Source organism: Thyridium curvatum, assembly GCF_004353045.1.
Source record: "Thyridium curvatum strain D216 chromosome Unknown NODE_23_length_467585_cov_82.455940, whole genome shotgun sequence".
In the NCBI taxonomy this organism is placed as follows: domain Eukaryota; kingdom Fungi; phylum Ascomycota; class Sordariomycetes; order Thyridiales; family Thyridiaceae; genus Thyridium; species Thyridium curvatum.
Window position 1 is genome coordinate 235000 of NW_022156778.1, and position 14156 is coordinate 249155.

Consider the following 14156-nt stretch of genomic DNA (forward strand, 5'->3'; position numbering starts at 1 on the left):
TCTCGGCACCAAACCTGTGTGGTTCGAAGGCTGAGGGGAGCTAAAGCGGAACGCTAGAAATGTCGCAGAGCTGCGGAGCACTGTCGGGCGTCTTGGAGGCGCGCTTAGACACACGGGGCGGCCCACTTCCGAAACGGAAGCCAGGATGATGAACGCATCACTTTGAGCAGGTATCGCAACCCCCCCGGTCATTCCGCACAATGCAGGCAGGTCCAATCGAATTGTCCCTTGGAGGTTGCAGCTCGGGTCAGGTTGCCTAGGTAGTTGCTTGCTGTCATTTTCTTTCTGTGTGTCTGGGCTATTGTGACACCGACGACGACTTACACCTCTATTTCTCCATTTCGAGACAACGAACTACATTTGGCATTTAACAAGATGAACATCGGTAAGCCCGCCGCACCACCGTGCTCCCCAATATGCACAGTTTCGATAGCTTGCAAGACCAAGCAACACCTTCCATCATGGACCCAACCTTTTCTCCTCTTATCGATACCCACAAGAAAAAAACAGACAATTTGCTAACATGAATGAATCCTCTCTCTTAAGACTGGCTCTTGGACGGCGGCTACCTGCCCCACGCCGTCATCCGCGTGGGCATCCGCCGGCAGCTCGCCGACCGGCAGCGGTCCATCGCGTCGAGCTCGCACGCCGAGGCGCTGGCGCGCAAGCTCTCGTTCGTGCGGGACCTGCGGTCGCGGCCCATCGCCGTGGAGACGGCGACGGCCAACAAGCAGCACTACGAGGTCGGCACGGGCGTGCTGCAGGCCTGCCTGGGCCCGCGCATGAAGTACTCGTCCTGCCTGTACCCCACGGGCAGGGAGACGCTGGAGCAGGCCGAGGTGGCGATGCTCAAGAGCTACGTCGACAAGGCGGGCCTCGTGGACGGCATGGAGATCTTGGACCTGGGGTGAGTTTTTTTTACTCCGTATCCATCTCCCAAAAAGAGGGAAATTGCATTGAGTGAGTGAGTGCGAGACAGCTGATATGAAGGTTGTGTGTGTGTGTCTCATAGTTGTGGCTGGGGTTCAGGAGCGCTCTATTTCGCCGAGGTGCTACCTGGGGCCAAGGTTACAGCCTTTTCCAACTCGAGGACCCAAAAGCTGTATATCGATGAGCAGGCCAAAAAGAAGGGCCTCACCAACCTGACCGTCATCACCGGCAACGTAGTCGACTATGAGTTTGAAAAGGGCCGCTTCGACCGCGTCGTATCGATCGAGGTGCGTAGACTGACTCCTCTTTGTCATTTCATCTTCAGATCTAACAGTGTATCTCTATGACCAATCAGCTGTTCGAGCACATGAAGAATTACGAACTGCTCATGGCCAAGGTGTCCAGGGCTCTGAAGCCCGGCGGGAAGCTGTTTGTGCACATCTTCTCCCACAAGTCTGATCCTTACAACTACGAGGAGGGCTGGATGACGGAGCACTTCTTCACTGGGGGCACAATGCCGTCCGCGGATCTGCTGCTCTACTTCCAACGAGACCTCAAGCTCGAGGATCAGTGGTGGGTCAACGGACAGCATTATTCCAAGACCTGCGAGGTTAGTTCACCTGCACTCCCGCACTGCAGCCGCGCATACTGACACCCGTCGGCGAGTCGTAGCATTGGCTGTCCAAGATGATCGCCCAGAAGAAGGCGCTGTGGCCTCATCTTGTCGAAACATATGGTGAGGAGAACGCTGCCACTTGGTACAATCGCTGGCAGATATTCTACATGGCCTGTTCGGAACTGTTCGCGTACGAGGGCGGGGACACATGGGGGGTGTCGCATTATCTGTTCGAGAAGCCAAGCGTGCAAGTGTAGATAGAGGCCGAGTGCTGTTTCACAGAGCTCGATAGAATCGATTCTAGTTAATTTTCGTCCCCGATACATATATGTACAAGGCCGACTCGGGACCTCCTGGTCTGCTGGCCGGATGCTCGCACCATTCGACCAAACGTCGACATGGCTCCGTCCTTCATGGTATTCGTGCCGCGCGTTCGTGTCCGGTCCTTTCGTGACCCTCCTCCTCCACGGTGCCACTACTCCTTCAGTGGTCCCAAGGGTGCTTCCATCCCATCAGCACGGCGCCTGCAGGTGTTCGTGTTAGCATGATCGATCCGGGCCGAGCGCGGAGTGATCGAGAACTGTACCGTCTTTCTTCGCCCTGTACATCAACTGCTCAAATGTTAGCTCCGTATCCATAGATGCAGGGAAGCCGATAAGGGGGGACGGGGTCATACGAAGAACCACATGCTGGCGCCCAGGGCGGTGCCTGCGAACCGGTAGATGCCGGGCACATGGGGAACGGGAGGCTTTTGCATTTTGGCGGGCTCTGGTCGTAATTGTCAGCTGTGAAATGTACACTCGACGTGTCAGCGGTATCTGCCACTGACCTTTGAATCGCCGGGTGTGGAATTGGCGGTTCAATGGGGCGGGCAATTGAGGCACTGAGTGACAATCTTCCCAGGTGTTTGGCCGGCAAGGAAGTCGGAAGTTCTGCAATTGAGCGAGTGGTGATGCGTGTTGCCTCAGGCAGACACACTAGGTTGGGACTGTTTGCTGGAAGAATAGCAGTGCCTCGAGAGTGCCAACGTTGGAGGCACTCCCCCCCCACTACTACCATTCTAAATGTCCCTGAATCGGGATCTTTTGTCCGGCCTTTCAAGAACCAAGTGGAGCAAGTTCAATGTTAGATCGGTCCCTGGGCCGCTTGTCGTTTTTGTTCCATCTTGCCCTGAAGTTGCCCGTCACTTTTCCCATCACCAGACCAAGCAACTCCTCGTTTGCTTTGTTTAGAGCAACGGTGCGCCTCGGAACGACAGTCCCGAGCCCTCGACGTACTCTCCCCGATGCCATCTCCCGAGTGATGTCTTTTCACGCATCGCCCTTCGTGCCCACTCTCGACGCGCTTCTTGCGTAAAGAAGTTATCGACCGCGAGGCTGCGGAATCATCCCCACGAGCGACTACGTTGTGGCGGCCCAGCCCTCGGCCCTGGACTGCCCACTCTCAGCAGCGCTATGGATCCCTCCCAGCCGACATCGCCGCGCACCTTTGCGCGGCAACACCAGCGACCCAAATCCAGTTACCAGGGTTGTTCGAAGCTACAGGACTACGAGCTTCTTGGCAAGCTTGGAGAAGGCACATTCGGGTATGATCATACTCCATCCAGGATGGCGCGCGTGTGGCCTCGACGTGTGTGTGTTGCTAACACGAAGTCTCCTGCAGTGAGGTTCATCGCGCAAAGTCAAGGCGGACCGGCGGACATGTTGCGCTCAAAAAGATCATCATGCACAATGAGAAGGACGGTGTAGGTGTGCTCCGTCGCATGACTTTCCGTGCGGGCTTCTAACAGCATTGCTAGTTCCCTATCACTGCTCTACGAGAAATCAAGCTCCTGAAGCTCCTCTCCCATCGCAATGTCTTGAGTCTCGAGGATATGGCTGTCGATCATCCTCCCAGTCGCAGTATGTCTGAATAGCTGTAAACTGCCTTTTTTCTTCTTCTGTGGCTGACACGAGTTGTTCTACAGCGGATAAGAAAAAGCGCCCTGTTATGTACATGGTGATGCCGTACATGGACCATGATCTTTCTGGTCTCCTCGACAACCCCTCCGTCAAGTTCACCGAGCCACAGATCAAGTGTTACATGATGCAGCTTTTAGAGGGCCTCAAGTATCTTCACGAAAATCACATATTACATCGCGATATGAAGGCGGCGAACCTGTTGATCAACAACAAGGGCATACTGCAAATTGCGGATTTTGGACTGGCCAGGCACTACGATGGCCCTGTTCCGGTACCAGGCCACGGAGGGGGTGAGGGCAAGCGAGACTACACGAGCCTGGTTGTGACACGCTGGTACAGGCCTCCCGAGCTGCTCTTGTTCCTTAAGAAGTACACCACAGCAATTGACGTCTGGGGTGTCGGGTATGTTACCGCCGCAGTACTTGTGTTGGAGCCGCGATGCTGATAAGAATATCCAGCTGTGTCTTTGGCGAAATGCTCCGAGGAAGGCCCATCCTGACTGGCGAGAGTGACGGTCACCAACTCGAACTCATCTGGGACCTGTGCGGTAGTCCAACTGATGAGAACATGCCCGGCTGGAAGCAGCTTCCTGGAGGCGAAGGCATGACCCCGCGGCGGCGGTCTGGTAACCTTTCTGAGAAATATCGAGAGTCAGTTGGACCTCATCAAACCCCGCTTTCACTGAATACCATACTGACGTCTTATAGCTACGGTCCACAAGCAGTCTCGTTGATGAAGGAGTTGCTGAAACTGGATTGGAAGTCTCGGGTCAATGCCATGGACGCTCTGCAACATCCTTATTTCCGCACACCGCCGCTCCCGGCAAATCCAGGAGACATCCCAACTTTCGAAGACTCCCACGAGCTGGATCGTAGAAAGTTCCATGATCGGCGAGCGAATCTTCCTCCAGCACCTAGGGGCGGTACTGTTGGTAGAGGTCATCTCGAAGGGGCTGGAGGTGCTAACCCCGGCTTTGCCGATGATGGCTTCGGTCGAAACGGCATACACAGCGGCCGACATCATCACGGTGGACATCCTCCTCCTGAGCGCGCCCCTAGGAACGGCACTTATGGAACCGATGAGCGGCGGCCTGCCTGGGCTAGGGACCGAGCACCCCACGGCCTACCTCCCAGACCACCACCGCCGGCTGATCCCTATCCCAACGGTTGGGATGCGGACCACCCCGACTCCTTTAGAGATAGAGATAGGCCGCCAAGGGGCCGGCCGGGAGGCCCTGGCGGTGCCAGCAGGGTAGATGTCGACACCTACATACCCAGTTACCGTGGCGAGCCAGGCCGAGAGAGGCCCCCGCCGCCACCTCGGGATGATCGCCGGCGCCGCGACAACCGGGACGACCCGTGGCACGGGCGCGAACACCCGCGGGAGCGTGGCGGGTACGACGAGCGGGAGCGGTCGAGCAGGACGAGGAGCCGGTCGCCGATGCGGGAGAGGGAACGGGACATGCGACGATATTAGAAGTATCCGCACGAGCGGCGCGGCGGAGTCGCGATCAGGGACAAGGGCTTGTATCAAGCGGGGGCGTTTTCAGGCGTTTCTTACGACATGGGCTGGGGCAACGGCAGACCCGGCAGACCCGCCAGGCAGCGCGAGCGACTTTGAGAGAGAGAACACTGCTGCTCTTGGCTTCGGGATGATTCCCCATAGGATGGATAGGTTGATAAAATAGGTCATACCCGAGCGCAACTGGAGCTTCGCTGTTTTTTTGTACAGGTTTAAAAAAGAGGCTAAGCGAGATAGCGAGACTGATATGACAGACTAAAGACAAGAATTGATAACAGTCAGAGACAAGGTCACCTGGATCCTTCTGACTCTTCTTCGAGGATCGTCTGCGACAGCAGGCCTGCTGCCTTTTTCTTGCGCTTGCCGGTCGGGTCGGCGGTCTGGAGCGCGGAGACGGACTCGAGCCATAGCCAGTCCTCCCTGACCGAGTCCTCGAGCTGCTTGTCCGCCCTCAGCGGCCTGCCGCCGTCTCCCGAGAAGGGCGCGGTGCCGCCGCCGGCGGTGGTGGTCTCGCTGGCGCTCGTGAGGTTGGAATCTGTGCGGGCCAGTCCGGGACGCGCGCGCCGGCGCTCGTCGTCGTCGGTATACGACGGCGTGCCTTGCGCGATGATGATGCCCAGGGCGGCGATCGTCGCCGTGGACGTGGCCTTGATGAGCAGGCCTGCGAGGACGCCGACGAAGGCGGCTGAGCCGAGCTGTTGAGAGAGCGTGACGGTGAGGGGTTAGTAGGATTATACGAGAGCTGGGGTTTCATGATCGGGGTGTATGTAGTGCATGCATACGTAGATGTAAAGGGGCTATATATATGGTGTATCTGTATTAGCCACGTGGGTCTGTCTCTCTGGTTTGATGTCGTTGCTTACTTGAAGACTAGTCACGAGGTTGTAGAAGAAGAACAGGGGCGTGAGCAGGTAGGCGACGGTGTAGATGATGGGCGAGAAGACGACGAAGAGCACGCCGTAGACGGCGCGCAGGGGCCACGCAACGATGGCGAGCACGATCGAGAGCACGTACGCCGTCACATGGTAGCCCGTGACGGCGGCATTGACGAGCAGCGCGGCGGCGGCGAGGAGGATCCTGGCGGCGGCGATGAAGACGGCGCTCAGGTTGCTGGCGGTCGCCGAGACGAAGCTCATCTTTTAAAAGACGTGGCCGCACTCCCTTGTGTCAAGCAATGGCTTCGGAAGAGGGTTCTGGGCTATATGCTATAGGATAAGGAGTTCTTAAAAGTTGTGGGTGTTGACCGTGACCGTCATTGGGTCCTGGCCCGGGAAGATGTCCTTTTTGACTCTCTGGGGAGAGATGAAGGGGCGATGATGCCAGTATCACATGTGAAGAAGTTAGAGCATTGAATGAGGGATGACAAGAGGCATGCGACTGTCTTGTTGATCAGCATGGGTTTTTGCTGCGCTGATCCGTGCTGCCGCATTCCTTGGGGCTCGGTTCCCTGCCCATAGTGAATATATGTATTTGTACTTGTACTTTACAGGGTAAAGAGTTGGGGAAAAGACTCACCTTGAGGCCGAACAGAGATTTAAAGGCTCCTCGACGTGCAACACCAGTCACATCATCTTGTCTCTCGAGTTGTTTTTGTAAAGCTCTACCTTACACACACCACGGTGGTAGATTCTGTTCAAAGTCATCCAATGCCATGCTGATGGATGCCTCGAGGGTTACCTGCATGTCCACTGGAGCTTGATTTTACAAGGCCGTGCTAGCAGCGATGGCACAGACCACCTGCCTAAAAGCCCGCTAAAACACCCACCTATCCACTTCCCAATCCCCCCTCCATTTGCTGAGCTCTGCCTCCCAAGTCGGCGGCGGGGTGCACACACCAGACTCAATGGTTCTCGCCTTATCGGTCACTGCCGGGAGGCGTCGAAGTCGACATTGCCTTTACTCGGTCCAACTGGCTGATCCGGTCTCTCATCCCCCAGATTTCGCAAACTCTCTCTCTCAACATCCAGCATCCAACATCCCACCTCGGCCATCACCGCTGACCTGCATCGGCCAATCCAGCATCCAGTCCAAAGATTATCAGAGAAAAGCGCAATTCAACATGTCGGGCGCCGTCCGTCTCTGAGAGAGCCCAGCACCCCCCCGGCGGCCCTTGTCCTTTTCCCTCGAGTCCCCTATCAATTTGCGTTGACAACGCACGCATCGAGCTACCACCGACCGACAGATCTCGGCTCCCTTCCGACTTGCAGCGACATGTCCCTGTTCTAGATCTCATTCGCCCTCAGACTACGACCCGGTACCGCTAGCGACGTGTCACACAGCTAGCTCCTTGCCTCTCTCTCTGTCTTCCTATCCTTTTTATACATCGTATTCCAACCCCCCTCGCACTCTGCCCCAACATGGGTAACAGCCCTTCGACCTCAAAGCCGGCGACTCCCGTCCCCGGGTCAAGCCACGACGGCCACCGCCCGCCCAAGCGAGACACCAAGCACCCAATCCATGTGCACCACCACCGCTCCGCCGCCCCGCCAGAGCAGTCTCTAGCCCAGGCCACGGGCTCGACCGTCACATCAGCCTCCTCTTCGGTCTCGTCCAAGCACAAGACGCTCCCTCTCCAGCCCGCCCTGGGCTCCTCCCCCGCCTCCGGCACCCAGAACAACGGCAACGCCGCTGCCAAGCAGCAGCAGCCCAAGACGGCGCCCATAGACACGGCGCCCAGCAAGCCCGTCGCGGTGCCCAACCCGCACGGGCAGTCATCGCACCAGGCGTCGGCGGCGCAGTCCGAGGAGGCGGCCGCGGCCGCGGCGTACGTCGAGAGCATGGACGCGGCGGGCATGATGCCGCACAACAGCATGCAGGACATGTCGTACCTGTCCCGGCCGCCGCGCATGCCGCTGCCCATCGAGGAGGAGATCCACACGCCCGGGTCCCCCATCATCGCCGCCACCGACATCGGCCCGCCCCTCGAGGACGACGAGGCCATCCACAACCTGGACGCCGCCGACCTGACGCGCAAGTCGTCGGCGCTCAGCACCACCACGGTCGACGAGGAGGACGCCGAGGAGCTCCGCGTGGACAAGTCTAGGCCGACTGTCCCGACGAGGCTCGAGTGGCTGCGCGGAGGCGACAAGGTCTACGTGACCGGCACCATCTTCCAATGGAACCGCAAGCAAAGGCTCCATCCAGTGTAAGTCTTGCATTTCCGTTTTTTGGTTTTTTCATTTATTCGTTTTGAAGAGTGGAAACCCGGGACGGGAGACTGCATCTACGAGCATCGGGTTGGGGCATAGCTGGTCCATGTTTCTGCACAAACATCGAGAGCTCGGCCACATTCTTGCACGATTGGTCGGGTCTGGCCACCCGAACTGTCATTGGTTTGATGATTTGTTTGGGGGAGAAAAAAACTTTTGCTGACTTGTCTCGACTACGGTAGCAATGGTCGACCCGGCGCTTTCGCGGGCACAGTTAACGTGCTACCCGGAACGCACCACATTAGGTTTTTGGTCGACGGCCAGATGCAGACCTCGCCCGATTTGCCCACCACCGTCGACTTTGGCAACAACCTCGTCAACTACATCGAGGTCAGCCCGGATGATGTGCCAGGCGTCACGGCTGATGCCGCGGCTGCTACGCCCACTGACGAGAAGGCCGGCCTCACAAAGCCGGAACCTTCACAGGAAGATGAAAAGACAAGGGCACCCAAGAACAAGCCCATCACGCCGATCTCTGAGTTTTCTCATCACATCCCAAAGTACCTTGTCGACTTCGACCAGCCCGAAGACTCGCCGCAGTATCAGAGTGCTGTAGGTGCCATCGAGAAGCTTCCACCGCCTCCGAGTCTTCCTGGGTTCCTCGGCAAGCCTATCCTGAACGCTGCTGTCCTGATCAAAGACGACAACAGCGTCTTGAACATGCCGAATCATACGGTTCTCAACCATCTGGCAACCAGCAGCATCAAGAACAACACTCTTGCTGTCTCTGTAACAACCCGTTATAAGAATAAGGTGGGTGGTCTTCTGCTTAGCCGTGTCGTGATTAGGCTGCTGACCATTCCGATAGTACGTCACTACCATCATCCACAAGCCGACGGATGCCCCTCACTAGACGTGCGAATCGTGCGTTTCTTTTTTTCCATCACTTGGAGCCATTAGATTGGTCTCTCGACACTCCAGGTCCAGAATCCAGACTGGTAATTGGTAATCTTGGCGCGGCATGATCGGAAACGGATTGGGGTGTGGCTTCACGTTAGATTTGGTCTCTGATTTGCGTTGCGTGGTATTCTGGCTGGCATGAATGCGGATGTGGCGTCGGCTTTTTGATCTACCCAACCCATCAAGGAGTTGGGGATTTGTAGCTCATTATATAGATTGGGAAATTCAATCCCTCCATTTCACGTGCACCTCGTCCGTCCTGAAGCGTTGCGTGCAAGTGCTGTCCTCGAGCGGCGTCTGGAAGCCCGTCTCGTAGGCCAGCAGACCGGCGTGGGCAATCATGATGCCGTTGTCGATGCAGAATCGCTCGTCTGTGGCGTATATGCTACCCCCTCTCTCGGCGGCCATGGCGGCCATCATCTCCTGCAGCCGCTCGTTGCACCCGACACCGCCGACGATGAGCACCTGGGTGCTCCCGACGTGGGCCATGGCGCGCTCGGTGATCTCGACGAGCATGGCGAAGACGGTCTCCTGCAGGCTGAAGCACAGGTCCTCGGGCGTGATGTCGTCGCCGTCCTTGGTCTTGTTGCCGGCGCGCATCTGCGCCGCGAGCTCGTCGGCCGAGGTGAGGATGCCCGAGAAGGAGCAGTCCATGCCCTTGACGGCGTAGGGCAGGTCGAGCAGGACGCGGCCTCCCCTCTTGGCGAGCTGCTCGATGTTGTACCCGGGCGCCGGGTCGTTGCTGATCTCGAGGGTGCGGGCGAAGCGGTCGAGGCAGTTGCCGACGGCGATGTCGAGGGCCTCGCCGAAGATGCGGTAGCGCTGCTCGGCGTAGGCGATGACCTGCGTGTTGCCGCCCGAGACGTACAGCACGACGGGGTTGTCGGCGCCCGTGATGGAGCGGCCCATCTCGATGTGCCCGACGCAGTGGTTCACGCCGACCAGAGGTAAGCCCCAGAGCAGGGCCAGCGTCCGCGCGGCGACGGCGACGGCCGTCAGCGGCGCGCCCATGCCGGGGCCCTTGGTGTAGGCGACGCACTCGAGCTCCGCCGCGGGGTCGCGGACGCCGGCGTCGCGCAGGGCGGCGAGGGCGACGCGCACGAAGAAGGCGCGGTGGTGCGCGGCCGTGTCCTTGGGCAGGAAGCCCGTGCCGGGGGGCGAGTTGAAGGTGTCGCGGACGTTGGAGAGGACGACGGCGGCGGCCGAGCCCGGCTGGCCGTCGGCCGGGTGGGCTATCACGCCTATGCCGAGCTTGTTGGCCGACCCTTCGCAGCCCAGGGCGAGGCGGCGCTTCTTGAGGGGTGCCATTTGCTTTTCGTCGGTTGTCTTCGTTCGGGGGAGGAGGATATAGGAATTTGGGAGCCGTTGAGGTTGTGGTTCCCGGCCGGACGGATGGTATAGGATGTCCCTTGATGCTGAGGACTTGATAAATGTGAAAAAGGGGGTTCTTTCCTAAACGCTCCAAGATCGTATTTGGATGTTGACGGGTATCTGAAACAAAAAAAAAAAAAAAAAACAAGCTCGTCCTGTCAAGCTTTGCGTCTGCAATGTCGGAATATCAAAAGGCTGGATAATTAGTCCAGCTTGCACGAGGGGGCCAACCTGGGTCTACTCCGTAGAGGGGTAAAAATGTTTATCGCTGATAAGAGAGGCCGTGTTTACAAGTAAAAAGTCCCTTGTAATTCCAGGCTGTAGATTGGCCCACCAGAAAGCGGGAGCGGGTACCTGAGGCACAAAACCCACCAAAAGCTGCCTCTAGCTAACTAACTACCTAAATCACAGAACCCCGAAAAGAAGAAAGGCACCAAAGGGTCCCCACTCGAACTAACACCAGCCAGCCAGCCAGCCAGCCAGCCAGCCAGCCGATGGGTGCGGTCAGGGTGCAAGTCACAACCGATCCGGGAGAAATGCGTCCAAGACCTCTCTCACACACACCTCCTCCCGCCTCATCCTTTATTTCTCACACCACACACACCCACGACCCTTTCTTCATAGTCTTGCCTCCTCGTTCTTCTCCTTCTATCTACACTAGGACAGGAACTAGACCATCGCCCTTCTACTGCAGAGGAGGAAAATCCTCAAGGTCTACAGCTCTTCCGACCTTGCGCCGCTCCTCTCGTATTACCCACGCCAGCGGCCGCATCGTCACCTTTCGCCAAGATGCGGAACTTGCTCTCCGCGATCTCCTCCTGCATAGCAAGGCCATTTCCTACAAGAGATCCAAAGCAGTGATCTTTTCCAAGGCGAAAGTCTTTCCGAGGTTTATGGAATTCCTATGTCGTCTTCATTTTCGCTCGTGTGCGGTAGCTCGTCAGCCCCAGATCCGTCATGACTATTCCTAACGAAGGCTCTTACATCAGATCGTGAAGCGGCCGGGCTGAAACACTATATCTGCCCTAGACCGCACAAAAATCAGATCTTCGTCGGCTGTCACTTTTGGCCATCACGGCTATTTTTCGACCATGGTCCCGATCGAGAGGCATCGACTTTCATATTAAGCGCCAGGGAACCACAAAGTGGTCTGTCGACTACTCTCGCAACCCTTCCCTCCCAAGTTGGAGCTTCTGTCTACCCCTTGGAACATTCTCTCCAAATGTCGCCAACCACGAGGGAGAACCGCCTTCATCAGTTTATCTTACATACACAACACACCACAACGCCGTCCCAACTCCTGTACGATAACCGACCCAGACCGCTCAAAATGCACGCTCGTCGCACAAAATACAAAAGATACACATCGAAAACGACGCAGAGGGGAGAAAGGCCAGCAGACTCGTCTTCTTAGGAAGCTGATGGCTGCGCCTGGGGCTGAGACTGCTGCTGCTGCTGCTGCTGCTGTTGCGCTGGCGGCAGCGCCGGTCTTGCTCCTGCTCCACCACTTGCTGCTCCCTCAGCCTGAGGTTTGCGAGCCACCGACGGAAACAGCGGTATCGTCGCCCTGAACTTGAGAGCGCGGAGATCAAACGGGTCCACGTTGTACACTGGCTGTTCCTCGTCACTGTCCTCGTCATCGTACTTCCACTGGTCCGAGTATTCCCGGCCCTGACTTTCTCCCGGCGGACTGGCCAAGCCTTTGCGGTCGATCCACAGCCGGTTGAGACGTCCAATGCGCCGTCTGAAACCCCTCTGCACCGGCGCAGCGTCCTGATCTTTGGAAGCAACCCCACGGAACTGGAATACAGGCGCAGGGTGTGCCGGGTCGTCCAGATCCATGGCGGTAGGCTCATCGAGACCTTCCGCGGAAGATGCCGAAGTGGGCGGGGTCATGAGATACTGGACCTTGGCCGGTCTATAGCTCTCGACCTTCCGACCAGGCACGGGACCAAGTGGATCACGGGTCAAGTCTACGTGGTTCTGGTTCCATCTGTGGTGGTTTTCGCTCTTGGTCTTGATGTCCATGAGCATCTCGTTCTCCTTCTCAGCAAGCTTGGTCGCCAGCAGCGTGAGATCAGCCTCCGCAGCGCGTCCGTCGGAGCGAGGAGGCATGCGCAGTTGTGTTCCAGGAGGCCGTTGTACAACAGGTGCTTCTGGGGCCTTTCTTTTCTGGGGCTGCAACGAGAAACGAGTCAGCATTTGGCGAGGTCCATTGGTGTCCGCCTTCTTGCTTACCTTCTGGTTGATCAGGTCCTCGTCGTGGGCTTTGATGCCCAGCCGAACCTTTGCTTCCTTCAGCCTGGCTCTGTGCTCATACACGAGACGATCCGTGTTCAGAAGCTCTCGCTTGAGCATCTCGCGCTCGTGGGACAGCATAATGAGCTGGCGACCATCCTCAAGCTCGCGACGCAGCCGCTTGAGCTTGTCTGCGCTCTGCACGTCGCGTGCCCTGGTCTTGCGAGTCTGCCGGACTTCACGTCTCCTGAAGCACACATAGGGGTCCATCTCATCACTGTCCTGATGTGTTTCAAACTTGAGGGTCGGATGCAGCGATCGGTTGCCCATGACCTGCCTCTGGGTTTTCCAATGCTCATAGATCTCCTTGGCATGAGGCATGATCTTGGCTGTGTCTAGCTGTGTCAGGCCCTGGACCATCATGTCATATGGTACCACGGTGTTGTCTACCGCGGCGAAGGGGGCCTGGACGGCAGCGGTGTCCTCAAACACCTCCATGATGAACTCAAAATCATCCTCGGACAACTGCGAGGCTGCCGGCCTCTTGCTGTTGTACGCTTTGAGGAACTCATCATCAGCCTCGGTCATGTCATACTGGCAACTTATGCATTCCTCGACGGTCTGCGAGAAACGGATATAGTTGGTGGGCTGCCGAAAGTTGCTCGGGTAGAGCTCATCATAGTTGAAGTTCTGGGTCTCCTGGGGCGGTGGGACAGGAATTTCCTTGTCCGCACTGACGCCCGCATTCCGCAAGACGACCTGAAGATGGTATTCCTGAAGCAGAAAATTGTGGTCAGCATCAACGGTTGTCCACGTCCGGGAGCGATAGGGGACAGGCGAGCGATATCACGTGATCTGATCTCTTCACGTGATATCGCTGGCGACGCGGGTGGTGATGTTTACTCACATTTTCTTCGGCCTGCTCAACACCGGTCGCGATCTGGGTCTCGGTAGAGAGTGACTCATACTCGGTCGGATCGACCTGATCCTCTCTGAGGACCTGCAGAGGGGTCTTGATGTTGAGTTTCTTGTATCGGACTTTACGGGTCGCCATGGTTGCTTGGTGGGGGGGTAGGTCGGCGCAAAGCCTGCGGAAAATCCGCTTGAAAATCTGTCTATGGCATAAACCGGACCATGCGAAACCCTCAAGCGATTTTTTTCGATGAAAAAGGGTAGGTTTTGATAGTATTTCGATGGCTGAAGTCTGGTCGCTGGATGAGGTGACGTTGAGTGTTTGGGCGCAAATTTTGCTGGTAGCAGGCGCTCGCTGGGGAAAATCACGTCGTTGCAGGCAGGCGATTGGCTCAGGTGTCCCGCACGAGTCACTTTTGCAGCGCTCTGGCCAATAGCCACCCAGTAAATTATGGCGCCTGCTAGCGGGAAAAGGGGGCAATCTGGCAGCGCTGAGGT

At 57.3% G+C, this 14156-nt stretch overlaps 5 protein-coding genes across 5 annotated transcripts; 2 read left to right on the top strand and 3 right to left on the bottom strand.

The window, feature by feature from the left end:
- Nucleotides 1-375: 375 nt before the first annotated feature.
- Nucleotides 376-4983, top strand: E0L32_004710 (uncharacterized protein; the record flags this gene model as incomplete). Its single annotated transcript, XM_031139151.1, has 10 exons — nucleotides 376-385; nucleotides 547-907; nucleotides 1013-1217; nucleotides 1286-1540; nucleotides 2779-3131; nucleotides 3209-3290; nucleotides 3345-3447; nucleotides 3513-3909; nucleotides 3966-4157; nucleotides 4215-4983. 10 exons carry the CDS (start codon nucleotides 376-378, stop codon nucleotides 4981-4983), a joined length of 2727 nt encoding a protein of 908 aa, XP_030996863.1.
- A 335-nt stretch (nucleotides 4984-5318) lies between these two features.
- Nucleotides 5319-6164, bottom strand: E0L32_004711 (uncharacterized protein; the record flags this gene model as incomplete). The annotated part of the gene is made up of 3 exons (XM_031139152.1): nucleotides 5319-5723; nucleotides 5811-5825; nucleotides 5892-6164. The coding sequence occupies 3 exons, from the start codon at nucleotides 6162-6164 to the stop codon at nucleotides 5319-5321; spliced, it is 693 nt and encodes a 230-aa protein (XP_030996864.1).
- A 1221-nt stretch (nucleotides 6165-7385) lies between these two features.
- Nucleotides 7386-9090, top strand: E0L32_004712 (uncharacterized protein; the record flags this gene model as incomplete). The annotated part of the gene is made up of 3 exons (XM_031139153.1): nucleotides 7386-8173; nucleotides 8420-8990; nucleotides 9046-9090. The coding sequence occupies 3 exons, from the start codon at nucleotides 7386-7388 to the stop codon at nucleotides 9088-9090; spliced, it is 1404 nt and encodes a 467-aa protein (XP_030996865.1).
- A 272-nt stretch (nucleotides 9091-9362) lies between these two features.
- Nucleotides 9363-10445, bottom strand: E0L32_004713 (uncharacterized protein; the record flags this gene model as incomplete). The annotated part of the gene is made up of 1 exon (XM_031139154.1): nucleotides 9363-10445. The coding sequence occupies one exon, from the start codon at nucleotides 10443-10445 to the stop codon at nucleotides 9363-9365; it is 1083 nt and encodes a 360-aa protein (XP_030996866.1).
- Nucleotides 10446-11918: 1473 nt separating this feature from the next.
- On the bottom strand, nucleotides 11919-13800 carry E0L32_004714 (uncharacterized protein; the record flags this gene model as incomplete). Its single annotated transcript, XM_031139155.1, has 2 exons — nucleotides 11919-13520; nucleotides 13654-13800. The coding sequence occupies 2 exons, from the start codon at nucleotides 13798-13800 to the stop codon at nucleotides 11919-11921; spliced, it is 1749 nt and encodes a 582-aa protein (XP_030996867.1).
- Between the last annotated feature and the right edge of the window lie 356 nt (nucleotides 13801-14156).